The 25053-nt window shown below is 35.4% G+C and overlaps 1 protein-coding gene across 2 annotated transcripts in view; it reads left to right on the forward strand.

The window, feature by feature from the left end:
- Positions 1–25053, forward strand: part of PKHD1L1 (PKHD1 like 1) — a 152943-nt gene that overhangs the window by 11462 nt on the left and 116428 nt on the right. For both annotated transcript variants that reach the window (XM_032415905.1, XM_032415904.1), the window contains exons 4-17: positions 897–1005; positions 2028–2085; positions 3212–3305; positions 6299–6352; positions 6978–7051; positions 8131–8173; positions 11845–11915; positions 13119–13229; positions 16268–16357; positions 17422–17690; positions 18946–19037; positions 21912–22071; positions 22387–22522; positions 23274–23417. In XM_032415905.1, coding sequence (XP_032271796.1) covers positions 897–1005; positions 2028–2085; positions 3212–3305; positions 6299–6352; positions 6978–7051; positions 8131–8173; positions 11845–11915; positions 13119–13229; positions 16268–16357; positions 17422–17690; positions 18946–19037; positions 21912–22071; positions 22387–22522; positions 23274–23417 — 1505 coding nt within the window. The remainder of the gene's footprint in view (positions 1–896; positions 1006–2027; positions 2086–3211; positions 3306–6298; positions 6353–6977; positions 7052–8130; positions 8174–11844; positions 11916–13118; positions 13230–16267; positions 16358–17421; positions 17691–18945; positions 19038–21911; positions 22072–22386; positions 22523–23273; positions 23418–25053) is intronic.

A 25053-nucleotide genomic window follows, 5' to 3' on the forward strand; every position in this document is an offset into this window, starting at 1 on the left:
AGGAACCCTCGTGCACTGTTGGTGGGAATGTAAATTGGTGCAGCCACAGGGGGAAAACAGTGTGGAGGTTCCTCAAAAAAATTAAAAATACAATACCACATGAACCAGTAATCCCACTACCGGATATCTACCCAAAGAAAACAAAAACACCAATTCAAAAAGGTATATGCACCCCGTCCTCTTTTTTTTCCCCTTACTTTTTTTAAAAAATATTTTATTTTATTTATTAGAGAGAATGAGAGAGAGAGAGAGGGAGAGCATGAGAGGGGGGAGGGTCAGAGGGAGAAGCAGACTCCCCGCAGAGCAGGGAGCCTGATATGGGACTCGATCCTGGAGTCCAGGATCATGACCTGAGCCGAAGGCAGTCGCTTAACCAACTGAGCCACCCAGGTGCCCCAAAATGGCAACTTTTAATAATAAAACAGCACATTTTCCAGAGGATTTCATCTTTATCAAGCTTGTTGGCTGTTTTTCAGCAGCAAAAGCTTTCTTAGAGAGAAATTTGATCAGAACTTTAAAAAAAAAAAAAAGCATAACATAACTGTACCAAGGTGATGTATTATTGTTTTAAATGGTTATTCCTACGTTTGTTATTGCATTTGTTGTCCTTTTCAGTAAGCACCAGTGCACTTAGAATAAGCATTTGCCTGAGGTCCATGATGTTAGAATCTGCAGTACAGAGTTCAGGGTGGAGATCTTCCATAATTTAGAATGGAATTCTAATAATTTAGAATTCTAATAATATAGAATGGAATTTAGCTGTACATCAATTAGAATTTTAGACACTTTTTTTTTTTCAAAAGTGACTTGTAGTCTGGGGCAGTATTTTTCCTTAATAGTATACATTAAATAAAAGGGTCATTGCATTCCTTACATGTTCTCCATTTGCTTTGCAGAGCAATGCCAGAAGATTCCTACACTGTGAGAGTCAGTGTGGATGGGGTTCCTATTACAGAAAGTAATACCTGCAGAGGTCGCATCAACAGCTGGGAATGCACCTTCAATGTATATGGGAATCTCCTCTTTTACTTTTGGATGATCAATCTTGTGCTTGCTTTCTTGCTGAACTGGGCTTTTATTTTTTAATTTTATAGATGGTTATCTATTTCCACACTAAAAATACACTAGCATGTAGCAAAGGATAACTTCATTCAGTTTTAATTATCTTCTGTGGTAGTGGAATCTCTTTTATCATTTCTTGTTTCCCTCTTTAAATTAATTTTATTAATGAATTAAACTTTTATACATTAAATTTTTTTCTTGTTCACACTATTTTTTCTCTTTCTCCATTTCTACTCTGAGTTTGATTTTCCTTTTCTTCATTTTAAATAAGATCATAACTATTTTTCCTTTTTTTATATTTTCTAATGCAATGAGATAAAATATGATTGCACATAGCATAGAAGTCATTCAAAATTTAGTTACCGTATATGTAGATATTTACAATAATACATTTCTTCTAAGGACCATCCCATATATTTTTTAAAATTATGTCTATCTATCAAAAGTATTAGAGTTTCCATCACCCTTGTGGGCTCCCTGGGATTCTCCTCTCTCCCCATTCCCATTTGATGTCACAATTCTTAAGAATTATACTTGCATTGCTCTAGAAAATTATCATTAGCTTCATTACTAAAGCTTACTCTGATGGACTTTTTCCAGGTTTTGCTTCTGTTTTGCAATGTGCTTTGTTATTTCTTCTTCATAGGCTTAAATAAAAGAAGACTTTCTGTAATTTTATTCCCCCAAATTCCTAAAAGTTGTTACGAGAGAGCCTTATTACTAGGGTTTGACTTACCCTGATAACAAAGGAAGATTAAATATTAAAATTCCAAACTAAAAACATTGAAATGAAAGAGAATTTTTAGTGGGTAAGGAAAAGATCTTGAATAAGCAGAATAATAATATTCTAAACTTTATTTTTTATATGTAAAAAGAGGTATTTTGACAGTCATATTGTAGAATTATTTAAATGTAAATCATGTAAGAAGCAGAGATACTAGCTTATTGACAGTATTATTTTACAGGTGAAAAGTTTCAGAACCCCAACGATAAAGAGCATCACACCTTTATCTGGGACTCCAGGTCTGTTATATGACAGCTGATATAATATCTTCTTTGGTTTCTGGTCATTAATTTAATTTTTAGTATATAAAATTATTATATCTGATAATTTATAAATAATATATTTCTGATTATACAATAACTCCCAATATTATTTCCAAAAATGATTTTCAGTGGTTATATCTGAATCTGCTATGAAGTATTTTACTATCCCCCTATTGGACATTCAACTGGCTTCCACTTCATTACAGTTATAATTATACCAGCTTATAATCCCAAAAGGAATATGTGAGAATGCCCTTTTCTATAACCTTGACAATTTTAGGAACTAATTTTTTCAAGTATTTATATGAAAAATATAGTAGCTTATTTCTAATTTTTCCAATTCTTGATTTATGCAATTAAATTTACTTATTTATGTATATTTATTGGCCTTTGTATTTCTTCTTTTATAAATTACTTATTCATCTCCCAGTTTAATTTAATGCTAGTCAATTTTTTTCCATATTAAGTTATAAGAATTCTTTATATTTTAAGGATATTAACTATTTATATACCATATATGTGGGAAATATTTTTTAATTTACCATTTGCTTTTAAATTTTATTAATGGTTTTTCCTGTCATTTGGACATTTTTAATTTTTTAAATTCGATCTATAGATTTTAATTATTGTTATTTCTTCCTTCATTTTTATGCTGTAGAAGGCCATACCACCCCAATTATATAAGTATTATATAAATTTATACTTATTTTCAAGAGTTTTTATGGTTTTATTTTTATATTTAATTTTTATTTCTCCTAGGATTTATTTACTTTTTTGGCATAAAGTAAAGTCGGAGCTTATTTATTTTTTCAAATAGATCATTCATGACCCAGGCAATATTTATTGAGTAATTCATTGTTTTCCATGAAAAACTTCTTTAATTTACAAATACTTATAAATATTGATTTAATACTATACATACTCACTCATGTTTTATTGTATTTATTAGAACTTTCAGAACAGTGTTAAACAATAGTCATGAACATGGGATATAAGTGTCCAGGTCCTGGTTTCATTAGGAATACCTCTAATGTTTTGGTATTAAGTGTATGGGTGTGTGGGTAGGTAATCTTACACAGAATTTTTTGTTTGTTTGTTGTAGGCACACTAATAACTATCCAAGGCAGAATCTTCACTGATGTCTATGGAAGTAACACTGCATTAAGCTCAAATGGGAAAAATGTTAGGATTTTGAGGTAAATTTTCGATGTGGAAACGTATTCTTATCACTCAGGTGGGAGCTGGTATTCCAAAAATAATGGGCTCAATGATATTAAAAATCACTACAGTGTGAGGGGATTAACCAGCATATTTTCAGCCATATTATAGGAAGAAAAGGAGACTGTTGGATGATTCATTGACATGGAAGCAGTGGCCAATATGCCTTTCTTTTTTGCTCTGACATAATTCTTTCATTTTCTGTGATAGATTTTATTATTATTTTTTAAGATTTTATTTATTTATTTGACAGAGAGAGACACAGTGAGAGAGGGAACACAAGCAGGGGGAGTGGGAGAAGCAGACTCCCCACTGTGCAGGGAGCCCGATATGGGGCTCGATCCCAGGACCCTGGGATCATGACCTGAACTGAAGGCAGACACTTAACGACTGAGCCACCCAGGCGCCCTTTGTAATAGATTTTATTAATAGAAGGCACATGGAGGCAAGCCCAATAGTAAGTGAGTTAGTCATAGAACTTTATATTATTCAGTAATAATATATATGTGCCTCATTTTGCATATATATGTAACTGTGTAGCCTGGAGGTCCATAGCTTAGTCAAGATCCGAGAACTGGAGTCTCCTGACATGCAGTTTGGCCTTTTTTCTTCTACTGTAGTGGTGTATGGGAGAAGGCTGAAACTAAAAAAATGGTCAATAACTTATTAACAGCCTTGGGTTTGAATGCTGGTTCCTCCATTTACCAGCTATGGACCAGATGGTAACATTGGCTAGTTACCTAATATCAAAAAATAATTGTCCACATTTTGCATTGGAAGCTAGCTTTGTCACTAATCTTTCTGTAGCATGGGTGTGGTTTTCTTAGTGCTGCCTTGACTGACAGCCCTGTTCATTCCCCACAGAAGGAAGTTCAGAATCAGCTTTCAAAAGGCTCCATGCTTATTAAATACTGGTGTAAAATGGATAAATAGATAAATTAGATAACAATTCATACAGCAATTAGAGAATTTTTTTAAATATTAAAAAGGTGATATGTATATATACACATATACGTGTATATAGTTTTATAAAACAAGTAATTTGAAAGGTTTTACTAAATGAAATAAGGGTAATTTAGGTGGCATTCTATGAGGTAGAACTCAATTAAATCACATTTGTATGCATCTATAATATTCTGGAAATGTTCATATTGGTTCCTTACATGTAGTAAGTACTAAATAGAGAAACAAGTGTTAGCATAAATATTTTGTTTGCTTCCATATAGTTGAATGTTATGAATGGTTTATATTCCAATTCTTAGATGGGGTTTTCTAAATCATCCTTTGCTATAATAATGCTAAGAAATAGAAAGCTTAATCTTTAAGGAGGTTCCTTCCCCACCCCCCACTGTAACTGAAATTTACTTCTGTTCAATACAAAGGGATGGATAGAAACTATTTCATGGAATCACAGAATTGCAGTCAGCAGGGACCTCAGAGATCAGGCTACCCAGCCCATGTACTCTGAAACCCTGAGATACTATATATAAACACAGAAAAACTTTCACACACCTATTAATGTGAGAGGCGAAGGCCTTAGAACTGGGTCTATCCCATTTCTACATTTCACTGTGCCTGAATCCCGTTAGCAGGGAGCAATGGGCCATGTACTGGGCAGGAAGTCAGGACCCCAGAGTGTTCAAGCTGCTTCTGTTTCTCACAAATCTTTCAATTCAGCCTAATCTCCAAACTCAGACTAGGTACAAATTATAAAGGACATGCAAAAAGGGCTTGGTGCACACTAAGGAGATTTTGGTCTAAAAGATAAGATGAGAAAAACTTAAAAAAAAAAAAATATATATATATGGCCAAATAGTGTAGTATTGCCATTGATAGGCAAACCCAGACCACTGTGGGGATTACGGAGCATGGGTAATAGCACCTGCTGGAGCCCAACTGCCTGGGTTTGAATTCCTGCTCTATTCCTTACTGGCTGTAGGCTTGAGCAAGCTACTCAACCTTCCTGCCTCAGTTTTTTCATCTATAAAATGGAAGGGTAAGATGGTTGTGAGGATTAAACATGGTAAGTGCCATTGTTAGCTGCTAAAATTATTTAGACACAAGAAAGCGGGAGTTTAGAAGGAGAATATGTATCCATAAATCTCTACAATGGGTACAGTATTGTACTTGTATTACAAACCTAATGTAATGATAAATGAAAGGATTTGTGTGTACACGTTTATTAAAAAGTTTAAAGTTCTCTGCAAATGGAAGTCCTTACTTTTTAAGAGTTCAGGTTTGTATCTGCAGTTACTTTGAATCTGGGATTTGTTGGCACAGAAGCTGGGTGGTTTATTTTGAGTGTGGCCAAGAATACAATACCTGTGGGTCCCGCCTGCAAGCCTCCAAGAGCATCAGGTTCTAACATCCTTAAAGCAGTAGTCAACCTGGTCAGCTGGGAAAATGCAAAGGCCAAGGTTTCCCTGCAGCCCGACCCTGCCTCTTCTCAGCTTGGGATTTCCATTGCAATGGCACTGAGGATGTTAGTTGTTCTCTTCATCCTGATTACTTGTGGGGCTTCGGCTGTGGCCCTCCTTTAATTCCTACCTATAGTTTGAAACTTACTGTATGTTACAAAACATAAAATTCTGTTTTGTATTTGAATTAATTGAACTGCAGGTGGAAGGGTCCCCATTATCTGTTTCCACATTTTCTATCCCTGTGGTATTACCACTTTCTAACACACCAAGTATCCTATAATTATCATGTCTATTATCAGGTCTCCCCCAGTTAGAATGTCAGTCCCACAAGGGCAGGATTTTCGTTTTGTTCCCTGACATGGGCCAGTGTCTACAGCAGAGACTGCAACATAATAGGCAATAAAACAGGTGTTTGTTGAACGAATGTGTGATGGATAATAATAAGTGATTGAGAGAAAAATATAAGGTGTTAGTGAGCTTGGTGGGAGGAGAGCATTTTGAAATGATTTACTAAATATAACTTGATCTTTTCCAATAAAATATTTATACAGAGTTTATATTGGAGGAATGCCCTGTGAGCTTCTCGTACCACAATCTGATAATTTGTAAGTTATTCAAATAATTTTCTTTGGAAAGTAAACAGTAGATATAAACATACCAGTTTAAGTAATAATGTCTAGCAATACTGTATAGCTGAATCCTTTAAAATACAGTATAAATTATAATGTTTTATATAGTAAATTAACAATCATTTATATAGTTAGATGTAACCTGATAACCCCTATTGTCTCCAGTCGAGATGATATGAACTATTGATATGAACAATATGAACTATTGTTTAGATTATTATGTTTTAAGATGTTTTGAGAAACATTTTTATCAAATAATTGTTTCACTTGGTAATATTTAAAAATATTTAAGAGGAATATCAATGGGGATAGCCAAATTAACTACAAAATATTTAATTGTAAAAGGAAGCTTTAGGCAAGTATCTTCAACCCAGGCCGGGAAATATTTTCATTTCACAGAAATTTTTGTTAAAGAGATAGTTTCTAGCCTGATACATATTCAAAGTCCATAAAGTGCTTTTAAGGGAAACACAGTATTTTATTTATTTATTTATCTGACAATAAATGCGTCTTTATTATACAGATACTTAAGAAGGGGAAACATTATTTTAGAACTTGAGTGTCAATATAAACCTTGAAATTAACATATATATTTTATTAGGTATGGTCTAAAATTAGATCATCCAAACGGAGACATGGGTTCTATGATTTGTAAGACGACTGGAACTTACATTGGTAAATGTTGATCACCATTCTTCATAATTCTCAGAAATGCCTGACTCTATTTCCTTTTTTTGCATTCTCTTAGACCTCCCCTGCAGCTTCATCCCTTTTTTTAAAATTAACATTTCCTCTTTACCTTGGCTCCTCTTCAGTTTCATGTGAGCATATATGAATTACCTTTTTCCTAAGGTTTACATTTAAGGTAACCTTCTTCAAATTTCTTTCTCTCTCTTTTTTTTTTATTCTTCTGTCCTCCAGAAAATTCCATTATTAATTTAGCTGTTTTCCCTGTAGTTTTAATTTTATGTCGTTTTCTTCCCCCTTGCTCTATGTACTCCAGGCACATAGATCTTATAGTTCTTTTTTTTCCAGTTTTATACTGACATACATCACTGTATGAGTTTAAGTCATATAACATGATGGCTTGATTTACATATATTGTGAAATGATTACCGCAGTAGGTTCAGCTAGCACCCATCATAATCTTTTAGTTCTAGAATGGGCTTCACTTTATTCTGTCTCAGAGCCTCTGCAAGCCTCCCATCATGAGAATTTCAGATAAAATGTCGTGTCGTCAAAAAACCCTTCCCTGATGCCCTACCTTCCACTCTCCAAGTTCATTCTCCTTTTCTTTGATAGCTTTATCGCAGTTTTTAGTTCTCTTTGTCACTGCTCTTGACTGACTGAATCCCTCCCTGCACAATATGCTCTGTTAGGAGAAGAGCAAACTGAGTGCTCACCCTTCATGGCCAAGCCCCTAGCAGAGCGTCTCATCCAATTAAGTAGCTGTTGAACGAATGAAAGAAATTTGAGGGCAGATGATTATGTGTATGTTGTTTTTATCATTCTTCATTCATTATTATATTTTGTCAAGTTTTTCTAGTTATAACCTCGAGACATCTTAGTATGTATATTTTAAAATACTAGATACTCGTTTCACATAGTTCATTGTCATGTCTTTGAGGATTAATAAATGGTTGCATAATTACAGCTTTAATTTTAAATTTCTTTGCTTTTAAAGCAGATTTATAATATATAGTTCTTGTTCTCCTGTGATTGGAAATTTAATTGTGTATTTTAATTAATTCCAGGTCATCACAATGTCAGCTTCATCTTAGATAGTGATTATGGAAGGTAGGTCATTTTGTAAATAATAATTTTCATAATTGATTCAACTGGGTAAATAAAATAAAAGTATATATTTACTTTGTGCTATAGATCCAGAGATTAAAAAACTAATCACTTTTTTTCCCCAAATTAACATTTAAGGGGTCTGTCATTCCCTTGCTCTACTTTGTGCCTCAGACACAGTCTTCCAACTGTTGGGAAATTTAGCATTACCTAAAACAACAAACAAATCTTTGATTGTGATATTGAAAGTGTTCTTTTATGTCTTACAGCTCTTCTGACTTAATTGTAATTTTTTTGATAACTGAATAGTTCAGTTTTGATTTGAACTAATGTAAGAAAAAATAAAATCCCATGGTAAATATTACCTGATAAAGGTGTTCATTTAAAGTATCAAGACATACAGAGTGATGAAAGATAGTTACAGCTTGCAAATGTCCGTCTTAGCACCATATGTTAATAACTTATATTCACGATTTTTAATAAAGCTAGAAATCAGTTCCAGATATCCTACATCCTAATTTCACTAAGAAAGATTACCATATATTTATAGAAATATCAGAATATGCAAATCTCAACACATGTTGCAACCCTCATATCATAGATAATCATAATACAGAACATTTAGTGGCAGGCATGGTACTAAGCACTTTACATATATTGTCTGGTTGAAGACTCCCAAAGAACCTATAAAACTGAGTGTTATCATCCCCTCTGTGTTGCACACTGGGAAAAATGAGATTCAGGAAAGTTGAATAATTTGCCCATGGATATTCACCTAGTTGGAAGCAGCGTTGGTGTGTGAACACACACAGCCCAGCTCCAGACCCTGAGCTTTTCATTTCAGGGCTCTGCCAGGAGTGGTGGAGGCTTTCAGCCACAGAACCACATCTCCTCACTACTTAACATCCTGACACAGGATTCTTTAACCATGGCAGGATTACCCCACTTCTCTGTGCATTTGCAAATGTGTGGGGGGCATTTGTTGGCTGTCATAGTAACTGGGGCATGCTAATGGCCTTTTGTGGGCAGGACTGAGATGCTCCAAACCTAAATGAATTATTCTCCCCAAAATGTCATAGTGTCTCCCAATGAGAAAATGAGCTGGTTAATAGAAATTCAAATAAATCACAGTATTTAGCCATCCAATACTAATATAGCTGTAGTAGATCAATAATAGAATATGTCTGTTGATATTTTTTTTTGTTTCTGAAGAGAGATGATTAGAAAAGATTGAAAAAGATTAAAAAGATTGAAAAGAAAGGCAATATTACAGTCAAAGTAGATGTTATTCCTGGTTAATGCTCACAGACGCAAGAGAAGGGTGATATTTGGTCCCTGCATGCATGAAGCTGCAATTGAGGTGGTGAGCCCCAATCCATTATCATTGTATTTAAAGATCTTCTGGTTCCAGACACCTAGAGGCAATAGGTTTATAACAAAATGATGACTGGGTTGCACACTTTCTTATAGACCAATATAGACTGGACCAAACCATGAAGAATATTATAATTCAAGGGCAAACCATTGTGGATGGTATGTAAATGGTACTAAGATTCACCTTTGTGATTTACATGGGGCAAATGACTTAGAGTCCCATGATTTACCAGTTATTTTCTGCAAGGACATGACCTACATACATATAACTTGATACAGATAGGGCAATAGGATTTTATTGAAAATACTAGAAAATCATGTTAGAAGCAATAATTATTGAGTTTTAAATGATTTCCTGAACTACATATACTTTTTTTTTTTTTTAATGTTCTCATTGTCATTCTTCAGGTGAAAAAGATGAATTCTTAATTCTGAGTCTGTATGAAAGGTATTAATTACCAAATCCATCATATATTTCTCAAAGAAATAATTATCCAAAAATAGGTTTGAGTGATCAAGCTTGAATGTGATTGATAAGTATATATAAATCAATGTGTTGCATTAACATGCCCTGAAACTTTCCATTTTAAAAAGCCAGAAAATTTGCACATAATATAGGCAAAAATACGGCTTAAAATAGTTGATTCTGTGATCTTGACTAATAATTCTTGTTTTAAAGCCAGTGGCTGTTTTTTGTATTAATGTCTCAGAATTGAGGAAACTCTGTTTCTATATGAAACAATCTTAGGAATTTTAAGATAACTGTTAAAAATATGGCATTTACTACTTAAAAGCAGTTTCATGATCACATGCCATTTAAAAAATGTTAAATCATCCTTTAAATTAAAAAATCCATATTTTACAAATTTCAGGAGCATTCCTGAATATCAAATGAACCAATTAAAGACCATTGTGACTCCCATTCTGTATTTCTTTTAATAGCTAACCTTCTCTCCTCTATTACCCCAAGTTCAAACAACAGCTGTTCCAAACTGATAAGGTTCAGATGAGTCTGCCTTAATTGAGAAATGCCTAGTCATTATCAATGAATTAGTGAAAATCACCTCAGTGTCATACCAAATAAATTACATTCAAATTTTATTTCAGGAGGCAATTTTCCCACCAACTTAAGAAGCAGGGTTAATTTTTCAGATCCAGAATCTGACCACAGACAATATTGTTGGAGCTGGCATCATTTCAGATCTTTGAGAATTCAACTGAAAGGCTTATAGCATACAAATATAAATCCAGTATGAACTTCTTAAGTAACTAATTTAGCATACAGAATTTCCAGAGACTCTTTAGTCCCGCAAATGCCCATTATAATGCTTGGGTTAGATTTATACGAGTTTACTGTTGGTCTCAACCACAAGATTTGCATTATCCTTTTAGATTCGAGTTCAGTGTGTTATAAATATAATGAATGGGTTTTGAGTCTTAACATTTCAATTTCTTAACTTCTCTATTATGAATTTCATTGAGGTAATTGAGGAAACAGTATTTAATTTCTAGGATCAGATTCCTTCCCTTCCTTGCTCTCCAGGCTATGAAGTGCAAGTCTGCATCCACCAAAAACTATGAATAGGTTCTGTGTTTATTAAGGGTGATTTAACTCTGGATTATTGGATTATTGTTGACCTGCTTTCATTCATTGTGCTCTTACAAGGATTAGTGACAGGAGAAAACTGTATGGGACACAGGTGAGGAGCCAGGGCTCAGGACTCAAACTGCCAGGCTTCAAATTCTGTTTCTGCTACTTACTCCCTTTGTGATCTTGAGTAAGATGAATAGATTCTCTGAGCTGAACCTACCTCACGGGGTTAATGTAGGATAAAATGGCATAATAAATTAAAAGCTTAAAAAAATCTTAGGTTAAAAGCTTAAAAACTTTAGCATGATATCTGATAAGTGTTCAGTCATGTTAGTTATTCTAATGCTAAATGGGTTATAAGACAGGAGAGGGGAGGGTGGTTAACACAAAAGCCTTCATGAAGACTTCAGGTTTTTTTCTGTTAATATGAATTCTTTATTGAGGTATAATTTGCATAAAATAAAATGTGTATAATTTAAGTGTGCAGTTCAGTAAGGTCTGACCAAGGAATGTTTGAGTATTTGTGTGCTTGTATATTTGTGTAATCAGTAACTGTATCAAGATGTAGAACATTTTTATCTCCCCAAAATGTTCTGTCCAGCTCCTTTGCAAATTATGACATGATTTATATCACTAAAAAAATAACATTTTTCCTAAAATAAAGTTCAGTTTTAAAGTAAGGATTTTTACCTTTTTTTTTTTTACACAGGAGTTTCCCACAAAAAATGGCGTATTTTGTTTCTTCTCTAAATAAAATTTCAATGTTTCAAACATATGCAGGTATGTGCACTCTGTGTGTGTGTGTGTGTGTGTGTGTGTGTGACAGAGAGAAAGAATGAGAGAGACAGAGAGATGTGTGTACTTCATTTCATCAAATCAATGACAATAAGGACTTAAGGCATACTACATTATTTTATGTACTGCTAGGAAAGGAAAAACACCCAAGATGGGGAGTCTAATAGGAAGCTCTGACATTAAGCTAGGACCCAGAAAACTATATTTTTAATATAAGGTTGATTGAGAAACCAGTTCATCACTCTAAAAGAGACAGAAGGGTAACTTGCATGTCTCCACTTGGGCTGTTGGTCAAGGGAGGGGGAGAAAAAAATCTCCACTGTCAATTTAAACTACAAGCCAGGCAGGACTCTCTCAGATTTATGGTCTCAGTGTGGTCCAAAAGAATACTCAAGCAGATTATTATTTATTTTAACTTACAGAGATCTAAGGTTGGTAGACTCCTAGGAGAGTGTGGGAAGCAAACACAAATCCTCCTGGAAGAATTACACTTCATTCTAGGTCAGGAGTGATGGAGTGGCACATTCAGATTTCAAAGATGTTCAAATGTGAAAAAAAGTGTCTTGGAATCAGTCAAATATGATATATCCTGCTTTTTCTATTTAATGTGAAACTCGTATGTAAAAATACATAGAACTTTGATAGATAGAACTAATAAGAATAAATTTGAATAAGAATCTACCATATATCATGCACTGGGCTATTTTACTAATATGCCTGGAACTTTTATATATGAAACCAGAAGACTTACAGTCATAGTTAATGTATTACTATATGAGAAAAGTATAAATTGTTGACTTAGAAATAGAAGAAAGATTTATTCTTTAAGAGCATAGGGGAGAAGAGGCTGTTCTCCTTCCTTCCTGTGTTTTCTTTTGGAATCAAACATCTATCCTCAGCCCAGATTTTCCTTAATTCCTGCGTCCTCCATTACCAGTGTCTCTTTAGTAGCAGTCACCACTAAAACCTGGTCCCCATGAGATGTAGGGCTCTGTGAAAGCCATGCTAACTGTCCTCTTTGCAGGACAAAATTGAAACACCCAATTCATTCATTTGGTCAGTCCACTACCTATGCTGTGCTATGTGTTAAGGCGAGGTAATATGGAAAATTTATAAATATCAAGCTTTTGTGTTGATGTGTAATATTCAGGACATTTTCTTTAATGTGCTTCTCCTCCCTCTCTCCAGAGGTCACTATGATTTCCCCTTCACAAGGAAGCATTCAAGGCGGCACCGTGCTAACGATAAGTGGACGGTTCTTTGATCAGACAGATTCCCCTGTCAGGGTTCTCGTTGGAGGTATTGTTTATGACTTTTAATATATTACATTATAAGAACAAGTCCTGGCTTTTATTTAATAATTTGTAAGAAGAATAATAGTCCTTTTTCAATTAATGTCTTAAATTTAAAGCTGCGTATTTTCACATGGGCATTTGGTTCCAGGGTGTGATACTTTTCCCACTGGGACCTTCCAGGGAGGGCCTTACATGACCACGACTTGGGCTCTTAGGTCATCATCAAAAGGCATTTTATGGTAGCAACATGGCTACCTTCCACAAATTCTCACCACACTTTGAGACACACATACCCTTTATTTAACAAACTTTTAAATGCCCTTCTTGAACTGTTGTTAATTCTCAATGGGTTCATTAGTTATGAGAAAATTAAAAGTACTTGGGGATACTCTTCTCATCCCCTTTTCATTTATTGTGACTTATCTGGACATCATCAGGAATTACTGATGATATTGGCCTTGGAAAGAACATTAATTGATGTGTTACATTTTTACAAATGTGAATAGAGCTTGATTCTCTGGTTATGCATCGTTTTTATGTATCTAGGTTAGGTCTGTTCAAGGTAGGGAGCTGTGCAGCTCAAAAAGGAGATGGAGGATGAATATAATAGTGGAGATCTTCCCACTCAGTCGTAATGGCCTTCCCTACCTTGAGCAAACGACTACGTGTCTGGCCATGCAACTGGACACATACTTTTTCTGATACATCCCTCTGCTTAGGTACTTTCTACTTTTAAGGAATCTGCCCATGAGCCTGCCAAAATGTGATTTCAAGAGAAGAAATTAATATAAAGTAGCCTCATCTAACATTTACACAATATCTTTCTTATCCCTGTGAATCCTTACTGGTCACCTGCATAAATATTAAAACCTAGGCAATAAGATTTTTAAATATCATATATGTTTTCTGAAATTTTAAATATAAATGTTTCAAATATTAAAATCGGGCACAAAATACAAAATATCTTTAATTTATATACTGTGTTTTATGATATTGTGATACAGTTGATATGCAAATATGACATGTTAATTTTTTATTTTTCATTGCCATCAATGTGACAAGGTTTGAGATTTTGAATCCTCAGTAATTTCTTTTTTAAAATTACATGACTTGTTTAAGGTTTTTTTAAAATTTTAAATTCTAACTAATTTATTGGAGTATAATTACATATAGTAAACTGGATGTATTTTATTTTTTCTTCCAAGTTTTTATTTAAACTCCAGTTAGTTAATACACAGTGTATACAGTGTCATATTAGCTACAGGTATACAGTGTAACGATTCAGCACGTCCGTGCAACACCCAGTGCTCATCACAACAAGTGCACTCCTTATCCCATCACTTATTTAACATGTCCCCCCACCTCCCTTCTGGTAACCATCAGTTTGTTTTCTATAGGTAAGAGTCTGTTTCTAGGTTTGCCTCTCTCTTTTTCTCCCCCCTTTGCTCATTTGTTTCTTTTTTATTTATTTATTTATTTATTTATTTTTTTAAGATTTTATTTATTTATTTGACACAGAGAGAGACAGCGACAGAGGGAACACAAGCAGGGGGAGTGGGAGAGGGAGAAGCAGGCATCCCGCCGAGCAGGGAGCCCGATGAGGGTCCCGATCCCAGGACCCTGGGATCATGACCTGAGCCGAAGGCAGTCGCCTAACCGACTGAGCCACCCAGGCGCCCCATCATTTGTTTCTCTTTTAAAGATTTTTATTTGTTTATTGAGAGAGAGAGAATGATAGAGAGAGAGCATGAGAGGGTGGAGGGTCAGAGGGAGAAGCAGACTCCCTGCTGAGCAGGGAGCCCGATGCGGGACTCGATCCTGGGACTCCAGGATCATGACCTGAGCCGAAGGCAGTTGCTTAACCAACTGAGCCACCCAGGAGCCCTGCTCATTTGTTTCTTAAATTCCACATATGAGTGAAATCATACGGTATTTTTCTTTCTCTGACTGACTTACTTTGCATAGCATAATACTCTCTAGCTCCATCCATGTCATCACAAATGGCAAGATTTCATTCTTTTTTGTGGCTTTATATATACTAGATCTTCTTTATCCATTCATCACTTGACGGACACTTGGGCTCTTCACACAATTTGGCTATTGTTAATAATGCTGTGGGGGTAAACACTGGGGTGCATGTATCCCTTTGAATTAGTATTTTTGTTTTCTTTGGGTAAATACGTAATAGTGTAGTTGCTGGATAATAGGATAATTCTATTTTCAACTTTTTGAGGAACTTCCATACTGTCTTCCACAGTGGATGTACCAGTTTGCATTCCTACCAACAGCGTAAGAAGGTTCCCCTTTCTGCACGTCCCTACCAACACCTGTTGTTTCTTGTGTTGTTGATTTTAGCCATTCTGACAGGTGTGAGGTGATACCTCATTGTAGTTTTGATTTGTATTTATTGATGATCAGTGATGTTTAACATCTTTTCATGTGTCTGTTGGCCATCTGTCTTCTTTGGAAAAATGTCTACTCATTTGCCCATTTTTTAATTGTCTGTTTTGGTTCAGTCTGCCTCTGAAAATACCATTTATGCATTATTATCTCTGTTGTTTTCATTTGACTACAATGAACTTGTACTAAATGAACTTGTACCTTGGACTAAACCACCATCTTATGTATTTATTTATTTTATTTTAAGAGGGCTGTGATCATCTGCTTTTGCAAATTCTGAACATCATGGATTTATTCAGCAACTTTTCTGTGGGGAACAGAATATACGGCTTCACTCTGGACTCAGAAGTGAAATCTTTTACAGTGACATAGTTTTGTCAAGATTTTAATTTTGTTTCTCAGAAATCACAAGATTTCCTAACTCAGACTTGTGATGTGTTGCCAGGAAAACGTTGCCGTGTAAAAGTATGGCAATTAAGGAGTGATAATCTTTGTGGAGAACATATAAAGGAAACGAAGAGCCCTGGCTTTGCTTCTTGCTTGTGCAACTTGGTTTTCATCAGAAAGTACTTCCAGATAAGCTAATTGTGATCTGCATTCTGGAGCTCTGTAGTAATAGCTCTGCACCTTGCTTCTCTCTAGGTCAAGCCTGTGATATTTTGAATGTCACAGAAAATAGCATATGCTGCAAGACACCCCCTAAGCCTGAAGTTCTCAGAACTGTCTATCCAGGTAAGTTACCAGAAGAGAGAATTGCCATTTCTACATTTACATAAGAAGACATATCCCATTAGTCTTTTAGTTCATTCAGGCTGCTGAAACAGAACACCACAGACTGGGTATCTTATAAACAACAAACACGTATATCTTACAGTTCTGGAGCCCGAGAAGTCCCAGATCACGATACCAGCAGATTGGGTGTTTGGTGAGAACTTTCTTCCTCATAGATCGGCACCTTTTTGGCGCTAGAGAGCTTGGTGGAGTCTCTTTTATAAGCCCTCATGAATGAGGGCTTTCGTGACCTCTCATGACCTAAGCACCTCCCAAGGGCCCCACCTGCTAATAATGTCACATTGGGCGTTAGGTTTCAACTGTCCATTCTTTGATTAGTTGCAAACCATCAGTTGGGTAACTTTTGTTAGAGAGAGTAATCAGGCAAAGGTTTTGAAATCAAATGGCCTGAATCATGAAGTTTTGAGATTTAACTATATAAAGCAACATCAGTCATATCAGGGGTAATAGTTATCATATTATCTAAAGTAAAGCACTTAGTGGGGCGCCTGGGTGGCTCAGTTGGTTAAGCGACTGCCTTCGGCTCAGGTCATGATCCTGGAGTCCCGGGATCGAGTCCCGCATCGGGCTCCCTGCTCGGCAGGGAGTCTGCTTCTCCCTCTGACCCTCCCCGCTCTCATGTGCTCTCTCTCATTCTCTCTCTCTCAAATGAATAAATAAGATCTTTAAAAAAAATAAAATAAAATAAAAAATAAAGTAAAGCACTTAGTAATATCCAATCCCCATTGCAACCATGCAAATAATAATATTACTCCCATTTTACATATGTAGAATCTGAGGTACAAATATATGCATTAATAATAAATAAATTGTAGGCTCTCTTAACAGCACTCTATCCTATAGGTAGAGGTACATCTTTGGGTATGTGTAATTGTTTTGTTTACAAGCATGCTCTAAAAACGTGAATAGCAATAGAATATCTATAACCACCACCCAAATAGAGGGCCATTGAGACAACGCATCAAAATTCTGATGAGAATATTTTTTTATTTTGTTACATTCAGGTGGGAGAGGCCTAAAGCTTGAGGTATGGAATAATAGTCGGCCAGTGCATCTTGAAGAGATACTTGAATACAATGAAAAAACGCCAGGGTACATGGGGGCCAGTTGGGTAGATTCGACTTCCTATAGTTGGCCCATGGAGCAAGACACATTTGTTGCACGCTTTAGTGGATTTTTGGTGGCTCCAGACTCTGACGTTTATAGATTCTACATCAAAGGTGATGACCGTTATGCTATTTATTTCAGCCAAACTGGACATCCAAAAGATAAGGTAAGGAAGCTACGGAATATTATTTAATATTATAAAAGCAATATGACAACTTTGATATGTATCTCATTTATGAGATATATTTTCACACGGTTGGGTTCTTGGTCTTTTTTAACATGTGTAATGGGAACTATAAAGTCACCATAGAAAACCCATGGCCTAAAAAAAAATGCTTTCCTGTATCTACATTTTCTCTAGGAAGGAAAAAAAATATATTTCCTTTAAAGATTATTTTAATTATGGAAGAATTATAACCATACATAGGAAATTTGGGAAAGAGTAAAAATAGTTCACTATTCTACTAGATCTATTTCACTATTATGTGGCTATGTGATTGAAGTCTGTCATTTCTTTTTGTGTCTTTTTTGCTTTTATATAAATAAGATCATACATCCAATTTCATAGTCATTTTGGTCACATATTAGTATTTCCACATTTTATTAAATAATTTTCACAGCACAGTTTTTGATGACTGAATAGTGTTTAAATTACTGCCTGTAATATATGAATTCTAATTTTACTGTAGCTTTTCAGCATGTTTCCACGAAGGATGATATAGTCATTCCTGATGGGGAGCCCAGAGTTTTCTCATTCTAGCATGCAGACCCATTTAGTGATCTGTAGCATCTTTCAGACCTACTTTTAGTGACCTCATTTGGATTAAATCCCTAAAAGCTCTCCACAGAGCAAAAGGATATTTTATTTAACAATCACAATCTTCCTCCTGGTATGTATCTTTCTATTTTTCACTGCAGTTTTTTTTTTTAAAGATTTTATTTATTTATTTGACAGAGAGAGAGCACAAGTAGGCAGAGTGGCAGGCAGAGGGAGAGGGAGAAGCAGACTCCCCGTGGAGCAGGGAGCCCGATGTGGGGCTCAATCCCAGGACCCTGAGATCATGACCTGAGCTGAAGGCAGATGCTTAACTGACTGAGCCACCCAGGCGCCCTGTCCATTGCAGTTCTAATTACAGTTCTAATTGTGGAAAAGCTACAGTTTGTGTGTATTCATGGTATAGTGGTGCTGATGTTAGATAAAGATGGAAGGTATGAAGTGAGCTTTGATAATTTTTAAAAACTTCATTTTACCATGGATAATAGATCATAGGAGCAAAATATGGTAGTTTCATATTTTTCTATTTATAAAAGTTCTAGGATTGACAAATAATAAAAGAAAAATAGGTAAAGGTTGAAAAGATCTATTAATAAGTTCTCCTCTCTCTCTCTTTCTCTCTCCCTGTCTTTCTTTTTGGGATAAGGTGAGGATTGCATATCATTCTTCCAATGCCAATGGTTATTTTTCCAGTCCAACACAAAGATCAGATGACATTCATCTTCAGAAAGGAAAAGAGTAAGGTTTTGTTTTTTATTTTCATTAAACTATTGTGTGGTATTTAAAAACTGTAAGTTTATATCTAAAAATATTTTCAATTTGCTTTATTGGTAGAAGTGACATTAGTTTATTGGCTTAATTTATAATTCATCATTCTTTATAATTTTGTTAAATATGATGTCTATATTTTCAAGAATACTGGCATTCAGCCAGCCTGGGAAATTTGATATCTAAATTATCCCTGTTGCAGAAATTATAAATTTGTGAAATTTACTTAATCCTGTTCTTAGTGTCCTAGTAGGACCTTTCTGTCAATCTAGCCATCTAATTTCCCTGCTCACGCACCTGAGCTCTTGAATATTTCTAGAGAAAAATCACAAAACCACATGCATTGGTACCACAGCTAATATATATTTAATATTCATTGATTTATTTTAGACCTTGAGCCAGGAAATTTAGTACAAAAAATATTAAAATATACTACCTGCCCTTAAGGAGTACATCACTTTGTGCTGAAAGGCCAAAACCAAGGAGAAAATGAGACTAACATTCAAATAGCAGATAATCCCATTCAAAAAGTCATTCAGGATTGCTAGAAAGCAGGGAGGTTAAAGACATGGTATATTCAAAGTAGCTAAGTTTCACGGAGGTCAGTAGATTCAGTGAGATCATCTCCCATTTATCATTTGTATCTGTTAGGTTTTGCTGCATAAGAAACTACTCCCCCAAATTTAGTAGCTTAAAGCAACCCAATTTTGTGATTGGCTGGGCAGTTCTTTTGGTCCTGGCTAATTTAGTTGGTGATTGATGGCCTAGGATGGCCTCACTCATATGTCGGGAACTTCAGTTTGCATGATTGGATCTTAGATATTTGGGATGTCCCACTCCACATGGTCTCACCTCCCAGGGGGCTAGCCCAGGTTGGTCACATTGGTGAATGGGGTTCCAGCAGTAAAGAGAGCAATTGCTATGGCACTTATACTTTTTAAGACTCTGCTTGTGTTACTTTGCTAATATCCTTTTGGCCAAAGCAAATGGCCAAATCTAGATTCAAGGGGTGAAGAAATAGACTTCACTTCTAGATGGTAGGAGGTTTTTGTTTTGTTTTTCATTCTACCACGCCATCCTTCCAGACATTGAGATTATGCACACAGACAGCACCACGAAGATCTGATGGAGCTAGAGAGAGAGGGTTGGGATCAAAGGTCCCTGAGAGCAATCATACTCCATGTTCTCACTGAAGTCTTAGTACTAATGACATGGGGAAAGCATCCCATTCTCTTTCTCCTCCGCCTCCTCCTATCACTTCTTTATATACTTAAACATTTGCTTTTTTAACCAGAATCACTGGGCCAATCTAGGGTAAGTGGGGTACCTAATTAATCCCTAGTGCTATTAAGTGTTAATACACCTTCAGGCTTTGCCTTGGCCTTGGAAAATGTGTTCAGTTTACCTGCTTGGCAGAAGCACAGAGCTTACATGAGAGTGACTCGTAATACATCTGCTGTCTGATATCTGTCCTCCTGCAAGGTAGCTTGGAATTTATACACCGACACTTATAATGGTGGCTGTGGATTCTGAAATTGAGGCCACTCTAGCTGCCTTATTACACAGTGGTCCCTGGGACCTTTCCACAGGTAGCTCATTTGCCAAAATCATCCTGCTCAGATAATATAGCCCCATCTTTGAGTGCATATCTTTTTGGTCACCCTGTTCTACTTTGAATCATACCTCAGTTACTAATTTTTAAATAACCTTTCAATCTTTAAAACTCTCTTAGTTCATTCATATGAACAAAGAGAATAATAATATAGGTTTTATAGGATTTTGTGAAGATTAAATATAATAACATCTGCAAAGTGTTCAGTGTAGTGTCTCGTACATAGAAAGTACCTAATGAATATTTTTAAGCTGCTATCAAGGATACAGAATTTAATGCTTCTTTGAGGTCTGCTTCTTAGTGTTGCCCACATTGATTTGGCGGAGCTGGCAAACAGGTTCTCAGGGCAGCCAGGAGCCTGATGTAATCCTCCAATATCAGTTCTATGAGGGGCATGACCCAGAGCCCCATCATCCTAGAAAGATGAGAGGTGATACATGTCCCTCATTCAGAGGCTTTCATGAATTGTGAATACATACTCTTCACATACAAGAGGGTATCTGTTGAATGCTGTGAGGCAATTTAGAGGAACTCCCAGCTGACCTCTCCAAAGATGGGAGCAGTGGCGACATCGATGGAGATTTAGGTGGGTAAGGCTTTTCAGTAGCTTTTCATCACCTGTATTGGCTGGTCAGTGAATGCTTTATCCTGGATAAGCAGTTGGATGATCCAACTTGTTGGAGGGCCATAATCAATCTAATCAGTAACAGTTTCCTGAAACCATGTTTTATTTCCCAAGTTATAAGTGGAACCATTCTTTAAGGAACTAGAGAGAAACTTCCATCCCTGATACATTTAACCACTCCAACACAAAACATGTGATACATCCAAGTCTGTCTGTTGTTTTCTTATACATATTAAAGTATTTAAACTCCATATGCCCTCTGTGTTTTATGCCAAGGAGTTTGCATTACAATGTAAATGTAATTTTGTTTTAAGCTCCATGAGGATAAGGGGTAGTCTCTTTTTCAATAAATATTTACTGACAAAACTGAATGAATCAGTCATGAATGGGGACAACTCTGTATCTCTCTAGTATAGATAGCCTACATAATTCATTTTATTTTAACAAACCACTATGAAACTTTAATATTTAAAATCAGGGATGCTATAAAAATAAATAAAATAAAATAAAATAAAATCAGGGATACTACAATATAAATCATTGTATAGGCCAGTGTTTTATATAGTGTTGAAATTTTAGTCATTGGGAAAAAATTCGTGTTTTCCAGATATTACCTTGAAATCTTGCTGCAGGAGTATAGGCTGAGTGCCTTCGTTGATGTTGGTTTGTACCAGTATAGAAATGTCTATACAGAACAGCAGACAGAAGATGCGGTGAATGAAGAGCAAGTTATCAGATCCCAGTCGACAATTGTCCAGGAAGTGCAGGTTTGCTATGATGATAGATCAGCTTCGTAGAAAGTATATGTTCAAAGATAGGAGCTCTATTTGGTTATTAATTTTACTCGGGAAGATACCGTTTGGGGGCAAGGCAGTCATGGAAGATTACTGACTTTGTGGCTTGGAGTATCTGTATTAAAACTCAAGAGGCTGTTATTTGATAAGAGTGAAACTTTAAAATATTTTGTCATTTACAGTAAAATAGAGCAATCAAGAGGCATTGAGTGGTTAACTATCATGCTTTTAAAATGTATTTTTCTATACAGTAAAGCTATGTTTTGTTTTTTTTTAATTGGGAAATAGGTTATAACATTGGAAAACTGGGAAACATCTAGTGCAACTAATGAAGTTCAGAGGATCACGGTAACCAGCCCGTGCGTGGAAGCTAATTCGTGTTCACGCTACCAATATAGATTAATCTATAACATGGAAAAAACTGGTAAGTTGAAATAACAAAGGAGATTTTATTTCTCTTCATTTATAAATGAAACGAGTCACTTTCATGTAAGCTCTAGTCAAATTCTACTGTCTGGAAAATATCATTTTAATAGTATGCTAGACAAAAAAGCTAAAAATATATTGTGAAGAAAAACCTTTAGACTTCTAGGGATAAAAAATGACATCAGTAAAAACAACTTCCTGGTATATGATATCATTTTCTTGTATAAGGATCATGATAAATGTATATTTAAGTGCACATAAGGAATTTATATATCTGTGACTCACAGGTGTAAGTTAAGATAGTAAGAATTAAATTCACCATTACAGAGAAGTAAACATTTCTTCCAATTTCTTCTTCAAATTAAGTGATAAAGCTATGAGACACTAATTTATCTGTTAACAAAGACATTGCATCTCTATATTTTATAATAAACCTGAAAATATAATTTTTGCTATTTCCATTAATTGTTTCAATAAGTAAATATTGATAGGTACTTACAGTTTTCCAAACACAGTACTTATTACTATGGGAATAAAAAAAATAAAATATAATCTTGCTCTTCAAGAGATCACAATCCAATTAAGTAGTCATTATTATGGAACTTGAATTAGTTTCAAAACAGTTACATTAAGTGATAACATATGATACAGACTATAGGTGCCTTAAAAAATTCAAATATAAAACATCAGTGCTGGCTATGGTAGTGCAAAAAGATTTTAACTCTTTTTTTTATTTTTTTAATCCAAAGTCTTGCTACCTGGAGATGCTTCTGACTTCATACTGCAATCAGCTTTAAATGACCTCTGGTCTATAAAACCAGATACAGTTCAAGTAATAAGAACACAAAACCCCCAAAGCTATGTTTACATGGTAACTTTTATATCAACTCGGGGTAAGCATGTATATCATTTTGTACTTCTGTTAGGATTTTTCTAAGAAACAAACTTGTGTCCTGTACAACTCCACTGAAAAAGGTAAAAACTCCATAAAAATGACAGGGGAAAAGAAGTGGATTCATAGCCTTGATTAATTTTAGGAGAAATAAAAATCGAACGGTTAATTTTTTCTATTGTAATTAAAACTTGAATTGTATTTTAAGTATTGTACAACCCCAGTGCATGGGAAATACACTATGTACACTACAGATGCACTATCTGGATAATAGCCTACTTTAATTTAGCAAAAATTAGTGAAGGTGTGAATTCTGGAACTAAAGTTTAAGTACTCAGTATTTCTCAGGAGACACTAGTCTGGCCAGATCTTGCCTGATGAAAGGATTCTGTGGTCACATCTACATGGGAAGCTGCTTACTCCAGCTTCTTCTTCTTCTTGAAGATTGACAGAGCTCCTTAATATTAGTATCTATGGACTCTGAAAAACAAACTGAGGATTCTAGAGATGGGGGGGGGATGGCTTAGCCTGGTGATGGGTATTAAAGAGGGCACATATTGAATGGAGCACTGGGTGTTATACGCCAACAATGAATCATGGAGCACTACATCAAAAACTAATGATGTAATGTATGGTGATTAACATAACATAATAAAATTTTAAAAAAATCCCCGAGGAGTCCTACAGTGAGAAAACAAACATACAAAAACAAAAACTGACAGAAAACATTTCACCTGTGTTTAATACAGCATTTTCCAAAATTATTTGACCACTCTCCTTTTCAAGTGATAGCTATTAACTTCCTGTTAATTGTTTTACATTTTCAGGTCTTAAAAGCCAAGTGTCGCAACCAAGTTTAGTATTTGGCCTATCTAGCTCAAAAATAGGTCCCTCAATATGTATTTTTTTTTTTTTTTTACTTTGGGCAATCAATATTTTCCAATTCATATAAGTAAAATATTACTTCATTGTTTATGTCTCATTTTATACAATTATTAATTTGATTGTTGAGTGGAGGGCAAAGAATTTTATTTAACATGAATTGAAGTTCTAAAAATTTCCCAAAGGTTAGATTTTCAGAACGCTGCATAAATGAAGATATGATTATCCATGTTCTCCCAGAAACATATCTACAGTTTAGAGAGAAATTTTAAGGCTTTAGCAGCAGCCTTAAGAAATATGGTACTGGGGTGCCTGGGTGGCTCAGTCGTTAAGCATCTGCCTTCGGCTCAGGTCATGATCCCAGGGTCCTGGGATTGAGCCCCGCATCAGGCTCCCTGCTCAGTGGGAAGCCTGCTTCTCCCTCTCCCACTCCCCCTGCTTGTGTTCCCTCTCTCACTGTGTCTCTCTCTGTCAAATAAAAAAAAGAAAAAGAAATATGGTACTAAAATCATAACTGGGCAAATTCTAGGACATTATCCAACAGAGAAGGTCAGTGGGATTCCTCTGTTAAAGCATCTTCCCAAAGCAGAGATACATCTGAGGACAAGCCCTTATTGTTTTCAAAGTGAGATTGTATAAACAGGCCACATAGGCCTGGGACTACTTCCTGGAATTCAGCTTTGTGCTGTATTCATGTTTAAAGAAAATAGCAATATCCCAGCCTAGCCCTTTAGACTACGATAATGGTACTGGAA

This window comes from Phoca vitulina, unplaced genomic scaffold, assembly GCF_004348235.1.
Source record: "Phoca vitulina isolate PV1807 unplaced genomic scaffold, GSC_HSeal_1.0 scaffold18, whole genome shotgun sequence".
In the NCBI taxonomy this organism is placed as follows: Eukaryota; Metazoa; Chordata; class Mammalia; order Carnivora; family Phocidae; genus Phoca; species Phoca vitulina.